The sequence below is a fragment of the Triticum dicoccoides genome, chromosome 5B, assembly GCF_002162155.2.
Source record: "Triticum dicoccoides isolate Atlit2015 ecotype Zavitan chromosome 5B, WEW_v2.0, whole genome shotgun sequence".
Classification (NCBI taxonomy): Eukaryota; Viridiplantae; Streptophyta; class Magnoliopsida; order Poales; family Poaceae; genus Triticum; species Triticum dicoccoides.
In genome coordinates this window covers 441,712,782-441,726,576 of record NC_041389.1, presented here as the reverse complement: position 1 = coordinate 441,726,576, position 13,795 = coordinate 441,712,782, and the positions used below count along the sequence as shown (strand labels likewise).

Here is a 13,795-nt window from a genome sequence, read left to right as displayed (position 1 = left end):
CAAGTACATCCAATTCCCCACTGCTATGGGACGAGCTCACCTGTTCGGCCACGAAGCCAACTCCACAACATGCCATGTGATCAATCGGGTTCAGCTCATGAACCTGCACCGCCAAGGCTCTCTCCTTCACATCATCCTGCTCTGCCCGATCAAGGGGGAGTCGTCTGTTTCAGAGGAATCGCCAGAGCTGCAGCAAGTGCTAGCTGAATTCGAGGATGTGTTCCAGAAGCCCACAGGCCTGCCACCTCATCGTGCGTATGACCATACCATACCACTGATGCCGGGCGCGCAACCAGTTAATATCAGGCCATATCGGCACAAGCCGGAGCACAAGACAGAAATTGAGCGGCAAGTAGCTGAACTGCTTCAGTCAGGGGTCATTCAGCGCAGTCACAATAGTTTTTCGTCACCGGCGATCCTGGTCAAGAAGAAGGACGGGACGTGGCGGTTGTGCATTGACTACCGCCATCTCAACGCCATGACGCGCATCAGCAAATTCCCTGTCCCTGTAATCGAGGAGCTGCTTGATGAATTACATGGAGCGAAGTGGTTCTCCAAACTTGACCTGCGCACAGGATATCATCAGATCCGGCGGGCAGAGGGGGAAGAGTTCAAGACCGCGTTTCAGACGCACTCGGGCCATTATGAGTTTAAAGTGCTCTCCTTCGGTCTAGCAGGCGTGCCGGCAACATTCATCAATGTGCTGACGGACACCCTGCAACCACTGCTTCGACACTGCGTGCTCCTGTTCTTCGACGATATATTGGTGTTCAGCGGTACCTGGGAAGAGCATGTTTCTCACATTCATCAGGTTCTCGAGCTGCTGCGCAAGGATCAATGGAAAGTTAAGAGATCTAAATGTGAATTTGGTCAGCAACAGTTGTCGTACTTGGGCCACGTCATCAGCGAGAAAGGCGTGGCCACGGAACCCAGCAAGATCCGTGCGGTACAAGAGTGGACAACCCCGCAAGACGCCAAACAGGTCCGGCAATTCCTTGGCCTTGCGGGTTATTATCGCCGTTTTGTGCGTGGATTCGGCATCATCGCGAGACCTCTGTTCAATCTTCTCAAGAAGGGCATCCCGTTCATCTGGACAGACAACACAGCTCAATCCTTCCAACTGCTCAAACAGCAACTGATCACAGCTCCAGTTTTGGCATTGCCGGATTTCACCAAGACATTCACGATCGAGACGGACGCCTGTGACAAAGGGATAGGGGAAGTTTTGCAACAGGAGGGGCACCCTATCGCTTTCATGAGTAAAAGCCTTAGTCCCAGATACCAAGGCCTTTCAACTTATGAAAAGGAGTACCTCGCCATTGTTGTTGCGGTGGACCAATGGCGACCATATCTACAGCACAGCAAGTTCGTCATCTACATAGGCCAGAAAAGTCTGATACATCTGGAGGAACAACGCCTTTCCACCCCATGGCAACAGCGAGCTTTCACAAAACTTTTGGGTTTGCGTTACACCATTCGGTACAAGAAAGGCACCGAAAACACAGCCGCAGACGCGCTGTCGCGCGCGGGCTCTTCAGAGATTCTTTCGGCTGTCACTTCGTGTCAACCAACATGGCTCGAAGATGTGGTGGCAAGTTACAATTGCAATCCTCAGGCGCAGAAGCTGCTGGAACAACTAGCTATCAAAGAAGATTCCAAAGGGCGTTTCACATTGCAGAATGGCATCATTCGTTTCCGTGGGCGTATTTGGCTCGGGGGTTCCACGGCACTTCAACAAAAGATCATGGGGGCGTTTCATGATAGCCCCCTGGGAGGGCACTCTGGGTTCCCAGCTACCTTCCGGCGCATCCGTCGTCTGTTCGCGTGGCCCAAGATGAAGACACACGTGCTGCATTACGTGCGATGTTGCTCAATCTGTCAGCAAGCGAAACCGGACAGAGCAGCATCTCCAGGCCTCCTTCAACCCCTTCCAATCCCACAGCAGCCTTGGGAGATGATCACGATGGACTTCATCGATGGACTCCCGCAATCCGGTAAACACAATTGCATCTGGGTCATTGTCGATAAACGCACCAAGTTTGCCCATTTCCTCCCTCTAGAGCACCCCTACACTGCAGCCAAGGTTGTGCTTCTCTACATGAACAATGTTTACAGGATCCACGGCTTCCCAGCATCGATCGTGTCCGATCGCGACCCTGTCTTCACCAGCCATTTCTGGCAGGAACTTTTCAAGTATGCGGGCACCGAGCTGCGGCTGAGTACGGCAAATCATCCGCAAACAGATGGGCAAATGGAGCGAGTCAATCAGTGTCTCAAAACTTATCTCTGCTGCTTCGTGCACGCCTGCCCGACCAAGTGGAGTCATTGGATACCTTTGGCACAGTTTTGGTACAATACCTCGCACCACTCCAGCATCGGCATGTCGCCATTCAAAGCTATGTTCGGGCATGAACCAAGACACTGGGGGATCACTCCGACCAGTGAATGCATGGTGCCGGCACTGCACTCTTGGCTGGACGAGCGTGTCGTCATCCAGGACCTGCTGCAACAGCACTTGAATAGAGCACAGCAGTACATGAAGGCTCAAGCGGACAAGCGTCGATCCCCGCGCACCTTCTCGGTGGGCGACTCGGTTTATCTCAAACTTCAACCTTATATTCAGACTTCAGTTGCGAGGCGTGCCAACCACAAATTGGCGTTCAAGTATTACGGACCGTACCAGATCATCGCCAAGATCAATGACGCAGCCTACAAGCTGGAGTTGCCTCCGCAAGCCCAAGTGCAGCCTGTTTTCCATGTCTCCCAGTTGAGGCACTGCTTGCGCCCGGGTACGATGACTCACTCTGTTCTTCCTCAACGTACTGATGCTCCTGTTGTTCCAGTCACAGTTCTGCAGCGACACTGGCGCAAAAAGAATGGCACCATGATTGAGCAAGTTCGCATTTGTTGGTCGGATGCATCTGCCCTGGAAGATACTTGGGAGGATCGAGTGGCTCTTCAAGCCCGTTTTCCTGCAGCAGAGGCTTGGGGGCAAGCCTCGTCGCAAGGAGGAGGGGATGTCAGCGCCCCTAGTCCAGGTGACCCTACTCTGATCGCTGACAAGAAGGACCCAGGCGGCAGCGACTCCATCGCTGCCTCTCGACCCACCAGGACCAAGAAGCCCAACCCAACCAACTCTGGGCCGCAGTGGGCCCGCTGAGCCCAACCGCCCAGCCAGCTACTTAAGGCACACCCCGCGGAGATCAGGTTATCCAGTGGATCAAGGCAAACGGCGGCGGCGGCTTACCCTAGTTCCCCTCTTCAGATATTCCCCATTCTGTAATCCTATTCCCCTGTAATCGAGACACTGGACTTGAATTCGTGAGTGAGATCAAGCTAGTTCGAGTGAATCCCATCTAGTTCCTTACAAAGGCTTAGGCAAACATCAACCGGCCAAGCACGCTCCGACTATTATTAAACGGAGAATGAGCTCACCATCCGCGTGCGAGCTGTCTCCCGTCATCATCTTCCGGCTCACCACTAGCTCGGACGGGCCCCGTTCTGGTGACTGGGCCGGACCAGCGTGCCTGGACTTGATGAATTGGACCTGCCTAATGGCCCATGGTTGGCTGGACAGGGCCGAGTCTGACCAGTTCAATGCAAATGGGACCTTTAAATCGTTAAATAATTAAAAAAACAGAGTTCTCGCTCAAAAGAAAAAACATTCACTTCTAACTACACTATCTTCACTTGTCCGATGCATGACTAGAGGCTTCTTCGGACTGATCAATCGGAGCTTCCCATCAGCCGCATACGGTTACTTGCTTTCAAGGCCTGCAAAAGCATCACGGTTTTAGCACATTTGACCACCCAATGCAAAGGAAGTGCTGCTCCAATAATGTTGGCTTCCGCTAAAGAAAACTAGGCAGATACTACGAAGGGCGAACAACCAAACCTCTTGATCCCAGTCGCATCGTATGGTCATGTACGCGAGGATCAGCGTCTGAACCGTCGTGCCACCGATCATTCCCGCCCAAATTCCCTGCGCAAGTGAAGAATTACTAATTGCACAGACGCTAATTAACAGTCAAACGATCAGGGTGGCATACAGTATTGATCTAGGATAAGAGAACAACCATTTCTCGCAAAGAGAAGGGAGTAAAAGAAGAGCATACATGTACTCCGAGATGGAAGGTCCATCCCAGCAGAGCGCCGAGCGGGACACCGATGAGGTAGTAGCTCCCAATGTTTACGTACGCAACCAGTGCCTGCCAACCTGACCCAACTGCAACTCCTGCAGATCACAGATGCGATGCAGCACCAAGCTTATTTCCATGTGTTCTGCATGACATGGGGCGATATACAAGTAAAAAGTTGGTAATACATACCTGAGAGAACAGGTTGGACTCCGTTGAGGAGGATGGTGAGGGCCAGCAGGACGGACATGTCGTCCACGGCGTCGATCACGGCCTTGCTTGACGAGAAGATGAGGGCGAGCCTGCCGTGGAGGCCCAACGCCACCAAGCAGAAGAAGATGCTGATCACAAAGGAGGTCGCCGTCGAAACCATCGTGGCGAATCTCGCCCGGTGCCCGTTGCCCGCGCCGAGCTCGTTGGCGACCCGCACCCTTGCAAAACAAAACCAGGGGAGGGTGTGGGGATTCAATGCACTATCATAGCCATAGCAAAGAGGCAAAGAGTGGTGGAGCAGTACTGTAGGAGTGTCAATGTCTGTTGTGCTTTGCTTACCCGGTGCCTGCTAGGAACCCCAAGGGAATCATCATCTCCAATCCATTCAAACTCAAACTGTTCGTGCCAAAAATAACTAGTGAGGTTTCACTTGGCAGAATTAGAACTCATCTCTATAATTGTGTTTAGCCAATACAAAATGGAGGTAAGATATTTGTACCAGATAGACAAGGCATCCACGGCAAGCTCCGCGTTCTTCATGTACCCGGTAACGAAGATCAAAACCCTGTAGTACCAACTCTCCAAGCTGCATCCATATATAAGCAAGACAAAAATATAGTATAAAGTTGGTGTGTCTCCCTGATATTATAGTTACCTACCAGAAGTTGAAAGCACCGTGATGATGACAATAAAACAAATAAATACCACAACATGACTCCGGACGCCGAGGACAGCTTGACGAACCCCCAGATGTCCACGAACGCCAAGGACGAGAACCCACCCCACGTCTCCGGGCAGCCGCCGCCGACGGCGTACGCGAGCTGCAGCGCCACGACGAGCGCCCATGAGAAGTTGAGCGCGATGGCGGCGCCGATGACCCCGAGCCCGAAGTAGCTGACCAGGAGCCAGGTCACCGCGGCGTGCACCGGGAACGCCACAGCGGTGGTCACCGCGGTGACCGCGTTCTTCCTCTGGCACTGGAGGAACTTGTTGAGCGGCAGGAGGATGGCGTACATGAAGTGCAGAGGGAGCAGGCAGGCGCTGACCGCGCCGGCGTCGCGGGCCAGATCGGCGGGCTGGCCGAGCGCGCTGAGCAGCTGCCCGCTGAAGATGTAGGTCGGAGAAAGGAGCGCCGCGAAAGCCAAGAGGACAAGCCACGAGCGCTGCATGTACACGCCCAGCATCGCGTACTGCTTCGCGCCGTACGCCTGGCCGCACAGCGTCTCCAGTGCGCTCGCCATGCCAAGCTGCAATTCATCAAGATTATGTTTATCTAGGAGTGCCATTGGTAGCTCATAATGAGGCCAATGGATGCTTTTCGTCGTAGGAGACAATGATGTCCAACAGGCAACAGGAGTGCATACGCAAACGTACTTTTGGTACATAAAAAGCAGAGATCGATAGGCAGCTGAGGCTTGCAAGAGAAACATTATGTACCAAGAAGCCGAGGTTGAAGCCGGAGACGACGGTGCTGGCGATGGAGAAGGCGGCGAGCTCAGCGTCGCCGAGATGGCCGGCGAAGGACTGGCTGATGATGTTCAAGCTGTAGAGGACGAGCCTCATGAACACGGCCGGGCCGACCACCTCCCACAGCTTCATGGATTCTTCCCATACCTCGCTGGCCAGTCTTTGGACCTGGCCTTCCCTCTCCTTCGGCCTCTCCAAGAGAAGTGGCGCGCTCTGCCTCTCCATTGTATGGCTACTTGGCTAGATGTGCAGATTGGAAGGAAACATATATGCTCTTCGTCTCGAAAAACAAGCAGTATTGTATTAGTATTTTGCTAAGCTAGATCTAGCTTGGAATCTGTTAGTTTGCAACGGTGATGGAGCACGCTGGAGAATAATTAAACGGCCATGTGGATGTGGCGAGGATTAGTAATTTGTTGGTCTCGGAAATCAAAACCGCACTGAACCAATCAGGGGTTTCTTCCCCAAAAAAAATCACTTGGTCTACGCATGTAAAGGCGGGGAGTGGTGGAGTCGGTGTATTGCTAGAAACTTAGCCTTCCATCATTTCTTCTTTTCTGAGGAACTGGCAATTTGCTGCCGATAAGATAAGAAGGAGTGAACAAATACAAAGAGTAGACAAATACAAAGTCTAGGTCTTACAAAGGTTGGGGTTAAAGTGACCCACGCCAAGCTAAGCTAAAAAGACCTAGTAAAGCTCTGCTTCTCGCTCGTTTTGGACGTCGGCAACCCAGCGGATGGAGACCGTCCGTTGCAAGATATTGTTTAGAGCAACTCTAGCCAATCCCTGAAAAGTAAAGGAATATCTGACCGAGTAAAGCTTAATGGAGTATTTTTACTCTACTAAATTCTGACAGGACCTACCCGATTTTCTAAATATAACAGAGTATAATATTTTTTTAACTTATACAATTCTAGTTTACATTGTAACTACATATTAGCACATATGAAACATATGAAAACTAAACATAATAATGAAGACAAATTGATTGTGGTGGTCTGATCGTTCTTCTTCTCTGTTGGTGCCGTCTTCTGGTGTGGTTTGATAATGCCGGAGTTTTCAATTTGTGATCATGGTGGTTATTATTATGGTGAAGCGATCCAGGTGTGGACTTGGCTCCTTGACGCCCTTCGGCTTCGCGGCGGTGCCGCTGTTGTGATATAGCCTCGGCTTCGTGTGTGTCTTTGTCAGGGTGTGGACTTGGTTGCTCCTTGCCCTTTAATTGCGCAATAGCCTTGAGGCATCGTGGTCTCGGATGATTGGAGCTCTTCGTCTAGGATGGTAGTTTTCCTCGTGCAACCTCTCTCGTGACTTCGTGAGGATGATGGAAGATGATGGCACTCATGTTCTTTTTTCTTTTCAGCACTTGCCTTGTTGTTGCCCCGACCCAACTTATCTTTTTCTCTTTTGTGTATTATGTGGCGTGATCTATTTCTTTTCACCCTTGTTTTCCCATGTAATTTCCCGTCTCTATCGATTCCTCTTATGCATGAATGAAAACTGAAAAGTAGTGCTGCTACATTTCATAGAGAAAACACACACATTTCATTATGGCACATATGAGCCTCATACGGAGGATGAAAAGTTGAAGAAATGGTAAAAAAGCAAAAAATAAGGTAAAAGTAAAAAAAAACTAGAATACATATTTAACACAAGAAAGAAAGAGGATTCCTTTCTTTTGGCCTTTTTTGTCTCAAGGTTTTTCGCTAATCTTGTGTTTCATGTTACTTTGTGAGGCGAGGAGGTACTTGTACCATGCCCGTCTTGGTAGTACATTTTTTAGAAAAGGAGGATCACCCCGAGTCTCTACATCATTGTTATGCACACAACTTTATTAAATTTAAAGTACGAAGTTCATGTATTGAAGTACAAGTGCGGATAACGTGAAAATATGAACATATGCCTACACACATAGCCTAATATTTGAACCGTCGTACAAATAGGTTGTACTTGTCCTATGCTGCCATCTCTCTTAGTTGCACCCATAGTCCATGAGCTGCCCGACTTCCTCATGGTGTAGTAAGGATCACGTACGTATTCATATTGGTACTACCTGTCGAAGATTCAACTAAAACTTCCATTCAGAAAATGGCCATCTAGGATAATCTTCATCAATCGCTCCTTGAGATGAGGGCATTGGCACTCCAACTCATTTCGAGCCTGCCCATCTTTGGATGTGTTTACTTGCTTTAGAAGCCTGCATAATTTCAACAAGTCAAGGTTTTGATGACTGATTGACTCTAAAACGGAGGGCCGGGCAAAGAAATGACCTCCTCGTCCCAATCGCATCGCACGGTAATATACGCAAGAATTATTGTCTGAACTGCAGTGCCACCGATCATCCCTGCCCAAATCCCCTACAAAGAAAGATGATCTAGTAGTAAGTATGGACACATGTATCTCCACAAGTACTAATTAACAAATAATATCAAGAATGGCTTGTATGGAACGTACAAGAACTCCCAGATTGAAGAGCCAACTGAGCAGAAGTCCAACAGGAACTCCAATGATGTAATAGCTTCCAACGTTTATATAAGCCACTAGTGCTTGCCACCCTGATCCGACAGCAACTCCTGCAAATTGTATCACACGCACGCACATACAGAGCATCTAATTAATCTTCAGTTCTGCATTTCATTTCTTATTCCGATCTGATTCATCGCAAGTTCACAATCACCAACAGAGTACCTGAAAGTACAGGTTGGACGCCATTTAGAAGGATGCTGATGGCTAGCAGAACGGAGAGGTTGTCCACCGCGTCGATCACAGCTTTGCTTGATGAAACGACGAGTGCGATCTTGTCGTGGAAGGCAAGTGCAAGCAAGCTAAAGAAGAGGCCGATCAGAAAGGAGTTCGTCGTCAACACGATCGTCGCGAACCGCGCTCCTTTTCCGTTGCCCGCGCCAAGCTCATTAGAAACTCTCACCCTTTGAATACACAATGAAAAATTTTCAGCCATCTGATGGTAAATTGGCAACTGAAGTGCGGAGTATACATAATGTGCAGTTAGGGAGTAGATAGGTGAAAGTCAGTTAATGTTATGTATTTACCCAGTGCCTGCTAAGAAGGCCATAGGAATCATCATCTCCCATCCCTGAAAACTCATGCTGGATACAGATGTAGCAGTAATTAGCAACCGGTAGTGACATGAGAAAATGCCTGTAAACCTGTGTAGAGATCATAGGTGAGTAGGCAGGACAGAGAGAGGTAGAAGATGTAGTACCAGATAGAAAGGGCATCCACAGCAAGCTGAGAATTCTTCAGGTGTCCTGTGAGCAGAAGCAGTACTTTGTAGTATGAATTCTCCAAGCTGCACGCGAGATGCCGCAAATAGGACGAGATGCATGAGGGGCCTTGCAATGCACCAGCATTTTTAGCTAGGATAGGAGTATTCTCATAGTACATACCATACCATGACACCAGATGATAGGGACAGCTTGATAAACCCGCAGAGGTCAGCGAACGCCAATGGCGAGAACCCTGTCCACGTCAAGGGGCACCCGCCGCCGAGGACGTAGGCGAGCTGCACCACCAAGCTGAGCCCCCAGGAGACGTTGAGAGCCATGGCGGCGCCGAGCACCCCGAACCGGAACCGGACCACCAGCAGCCAGGTGGCGGCGACGTGCACGGGGAAGGACGCCAGCGCCGTGGCCGCCATGACCCAGTTCTTGCCCTGGCTCTGCAGGAACTTGTTGATGGGCAGGAGGAGGGCGAACCCGAAGTGCATAGGGAGCATGCACACGCCGAGCTGGGCCGCCAGGCGCGCCACCTCGGCCGGCTGGCCCATCGCGGCCAGCAGCGGCGCCGCGAAGACGTACATCGGGACGAGGAGCACGGCGGAGAGCAGGAGCACGATCCATGAGCGCTGCAGGTAGATGCCGAGCATGGCGTACTGCTTGGCGCCGAAGGCCTGGCCGGCCAGCGTTTCCAGAGCACTCGCCATTCCGAGCTGCCGAGAATTGATGAACGAGAACGAGTCAGTCGATTTGTCCGCAAAGAGAATGATGGTGAGATGAGCATGAGCATGATCGTGGCACGTTCACGCACGCACGCACACAGAATAAGAGTTTTGGCGAGCAAAGGTTTGACTGGATCCTCTCCCAATGCTGACACCCATCAAGGCAAACTGGATCTCAAGACGCCCCTCTCTCTCTTCCACCTCTGACTTCTCTCTATCCTCCCGGCGAGCATCGGGGAGGGTTCCGCAATGGGGAGCGTACCCAGGCGGTATAAGATTATGTTTTCTGCGGGGAGGGGATTAAACGAACCGAACGAGCTATAAGAGGGGATTATCACACGTAACAAAAAATAATTTGTGAGTTATGATTTCCAACGTAGCAAATCAAACCGTGGGAACAACCTTCTCTTCTTCCTTTTACCGCAAAACTAAGTTCTAGCCTTGTAAGCCATATGAACCAATATGTACTTCCATCTCAAGTTCTGAACCCACAACTTGCTAAAAACTTGCATTTAGCATGCATGCTATCTAATGGTAGTGACCCACATCCAAAACATCATAATTAGTAATTGCAAGTCAGATGTAATCTGATAGTAAGAAACATCTCAACCAAATTTGTGACATGCAACATACCAGCAAGCCGAACGTAAGTCCGGAGACGACGGTGCTGGCGATGGAGAAGGCGGCGAGCTCGAGGTCGCCGATGCGGCCAGCGAAGGCCTGGCTGACGATGTCAAAGCTGTAGAGCACCAGCCGCATGAACATGGCAGGGCCGACGATCCCCCACAGCTTCTTGGACTCCTCCGCCGCTTCCCTCGCCAATGCTCGCTTCTTCCCCGGCCTGTACGCCAGCAGTGGAACGCTCTCCATGGCAAACTGATTAGTTCTGTCAGTGCAGACAGCAGTGCGCGGTGCGGACAGGGAAGGTTGAGCAATCTGTATGTAGTATTCTTCGGTTGTGCTAATTCTCAGTCGACTGAGAATTAGCTATGTCTCAGTCGACGAGATATGTTATATAATTTGATCGATCTGTGATTTGTCGATGTATTCCTCTCGTCCAAAATGGGCTTTGTCCCTGCGGGCAGATGGGCAGAGCGTGCTTTCTAGGGGCTTTGCAATTGTATCTGGCCGTGGGCTGTGGCTTGAGGTACTTTCCAATTTCTCTTTTTTGTTTTTTATTTTCTCATATGTCTCCCATATGAACAATTTGTATTTTCTTTGTTTTTTATTAGGATTGTGTGTGCAGTAGGAAGCTTACTGGAGCAGCTCACTCGGTGTACACACGTACTATTTTCCTTTTTATATTTTCTTTTTTCCTTTTGTATTATAGTGTATTTATTTTTTATTTTAGTTTTATAAAACTGTTTTCACTTATATTTCTATTTTTTATGTTTTTTACTTTCTTATTTTTAGAAAAATGGATGATCTAATTTTTATTAGAATAGATATTTTGACACACATTTTTAAAAAAGATTATCTTTGATACTAAATCTTAATCGGCCGAGACTTTGTGAAGTCTGAGTCGATGTATAACAAGAATCGCGTTGGAGAATGGGTCTTCTCGTTTCTGCTTGTTAAAGCGCGTGATTAACTCGTTTTTTTCTTCCATTTCTTTCGGGTTGGGCTCTTTTATTTTGTTTTTTAAATTCTTTTTTCCTCCATACACTTTTTTTAGTTTGTTTGGTTCATATTGTTTGACATGGTATTTTTCAAAATATAGGTCTTTCAGATTAAACTTCTTTTGTCAGTGTTACTTTTGGTATTTTTTTCCCATATGTCTTATCACCTTTCTTGTTTTTAATAATATTTTTAGACTTTTTCTTGTGAACAATAATATCCATTTTGTTTTCAACATTTGTTAAATAACAACTTCTATTTTTGGAATTTGAAAATATTTGCTATCTGGCTGCACAATTGTCCCCGACTACAACTACATGTCTTCAACACGATTGGAACTTACTGAAGTCTTGTCGGGAGGGAGGGGGAGACATTTGCATATTTGCAACCATCATGCAACTGCAAGTGTCATCCCCGACTGCAACTGCATGTCTTTAACGCGATCACAACTTGGTGTTGTTTTGTCAAGGAAGGGGCAATTGCATGTCTGCCACCAACATGCAACTGCAAATGTCGTCCCCGGCTGCAATTGCATGTCTTCAATGCAACCGCAACTTGTTGTTGCATTGTCAAGAGAGGGGCAATTGCATGTCTGCCACCAACACGCAATTGTGAGTGTCGCCCCGACTGCAATTGCATATCTTTAACGCAACTGCAACTTGGTGTTGTTTTGTTGGTGTAGGGGCGGTTGCATGTCTGCCACCAATACGCAACTGCAAATGTCACCCCCAACTACAATTGCATGTCTTCAATGCAAGTACAACTTGATGTTGTTTTGTCCGGGGAGGGTTTGTTGCATGTCTGCCACCACTAAGCAACTACAAGTGTCTCCCTCGACTGCAATTGCATGTCTTCAATGCAACTGCAACTTGCTGTTGTTTTGTCAGTGGAGGGGCAGTTGCATGTCTGGCACCAACACACAACTGCAAGTGTCGCATCCGACTGCATTACATGTATCCAACGTAACGACAACTTGTTGTTGTTTTGTCGAGGGAGGGGCAGTTGCGTGTCTATCACCAACACGCAACTGCAAGTGTCGCCCCGACTGCAACTGCATATCTTCAATGCAACTGAAACTTGGTGTTGTTTTGTCAGTGGAGGGACAGTTGCATGTCTGACACCAACACGCAACTACGAGTGTCGCCCCGACTAAAATTGCATGTCTTCAACATAACTACAACTTGGTGTTGTTTTGTTGGGGGGAGGGGCAGTTGCATGTTCGCCACAAACACGCAAATATAACTTGGTTGCAACTCGACTTTCATTTTTGTTGCACGGGGAGAGGCGTCAGTTTGCATGTCCCACAATAGGCACGCAACTGCATGTCTTCTAACTTGGTCATAACTAGGGAACCTTTGTTTTTGTCGGAGGGGGCGGCGTTGAGAGAGATAGGGCTCAGTTGCATGTCCCACACTAGGCATGCAACTGCATGTCTTCTAACTTGGTCGCAACTACATGTCTTTTATAACTTGGTTGCAAACCGACTTTCATATTTATTGTACGGAGAGAGGCGCCAGTTTGCATCTCCCACAATGGGCACGCAAATGCAAGTCTTCTAGCTTTGCCGCAAATGCATGTCTTATAACTTGGTTGCAACTCGACTTCTTTTTTGTTGTACGGGGAGAGGGGCCCAGTTGCATGTCCCACACCAGGCACGTAATTGCATGTCTTCCAGCATGGTCGCAATTGCATGTATTATAACTTGCTCGCAACTCAACTTTTCTTTTTTTTGTACGGAGAGAGGGGCTAGTTTTGGAGGGGGCGGCGTCGCGAAAGATGGGTGAACTTTGTTTTTGTACGGAGTGGGTGGCATCGAGTGAGATGGGTCCAATTGCATGTCCCACAAAAGGCACGCAACTACATGTTTTCTGACTTGGTCGCAACTGGGGAGACCTTTTGTTTTGTCCGAGGGGGCGGCGACGAGAGAAGAGGGGGGCCAGTTGCATGCCCCACACTATGCACGCTACCACATGTGTTTTAACTTGGTCGTAACTACATGTCTTACAACTTGGTCACAACTCGACTTCCTTTTTTTGTATGGGGAGAGGCACCAGTTTGCATGACCCTCAACGGGGGGCACGCAATTGCATGTTTTTAAGCACGGTCGCAATCGCATGTGTTATAACTTGCTTGCACTCGACTTCTCATTTTTTTGTTGTACAGAGAGAGGGGCCAATTGCATGTCCCACACTAGAACACGCAACCGCATGTCTTCTAACTTGGTCGCAACTGGGTGGTCCAGTTGCATGTCTACTACTAGGCACGTAACTACAAGTGTCTCCCTCAATTGCAACGCAACTCAGTTGTGTTTTCTCTCGATGATGGGGCAGTCGAATGTCTATTGATAGGCACGCAAGTGCAAGTGCCACTCTCGACTGCAACTACATGTCTTTAACACGACCA

At 48.9% G+C, this 13,795-nt stretch overlaps 2 protein-coding genes across 2 annotated transcripts; both read right to left on the bottom strand.

The window, feature by feature from the left end:
- Positions 1 to 3,648: 3,648 nt before the first annotated feature.
- LOC119305692 (protein DETOXIFICATION 27-like) lies at positions 3,649 to 6,041 on the bottom strand. The gene is made up of 8 exons (XM_037582148.1): positions 5,787 to 6,041; positions 5,055 to 5,596; positions 4,849 to 4,935; positions 4,689 to 4,745; positions 4,329 to 4,567; positions 4,116 to 4,234; positions 3,896 to 3,982; positions 3,649 to 3,774 (listed from the first exon to the last, which is right to left on the bottom strand). The coding sequence occupies exons 1-8, from the start codon at positions 6,039 to 6,041 to the stop codon at positions 3,727 to 3,729; spliced, it is 1,434 nt and encodes a 477-aa protein (XP_037438045.1). The 3' UTR covers positions 3,649 to 3,726.
- Positions 6,042 to 7,668: 1,627 nt separating this feature from the next.
- On the bottom strand, positions 7,669 to 10,645 carry LOC119309680 (protein DETOXIFICATION 27-like). The gene is made up of 8 exons (XM_037585635.1): positions 10,409 to 10,645; positions 9,225 to 9,766; positions 9,041 to 9,127; positions 8,868 to 8,924; positions 8,506 to 8,744; positions 8,272 to 8,390; positions 8,088 to 8,174; positions 7,669 to 8,014 (listed from the first exon to the last, which is right to left on the bottom strand). Exons 1-8 carry the CDS (start codon positions 10,643 to 10,645, stop codon positions 7,967 to 7,969), a joined length of 1,416 nt encoding a protein of 471 aa, XP_037441532.1. The 3' UTR covers positions 7,669 to 7,966.
- Positions 10,646 to 13,795: the final 3,150 nt, after the last annotated feature.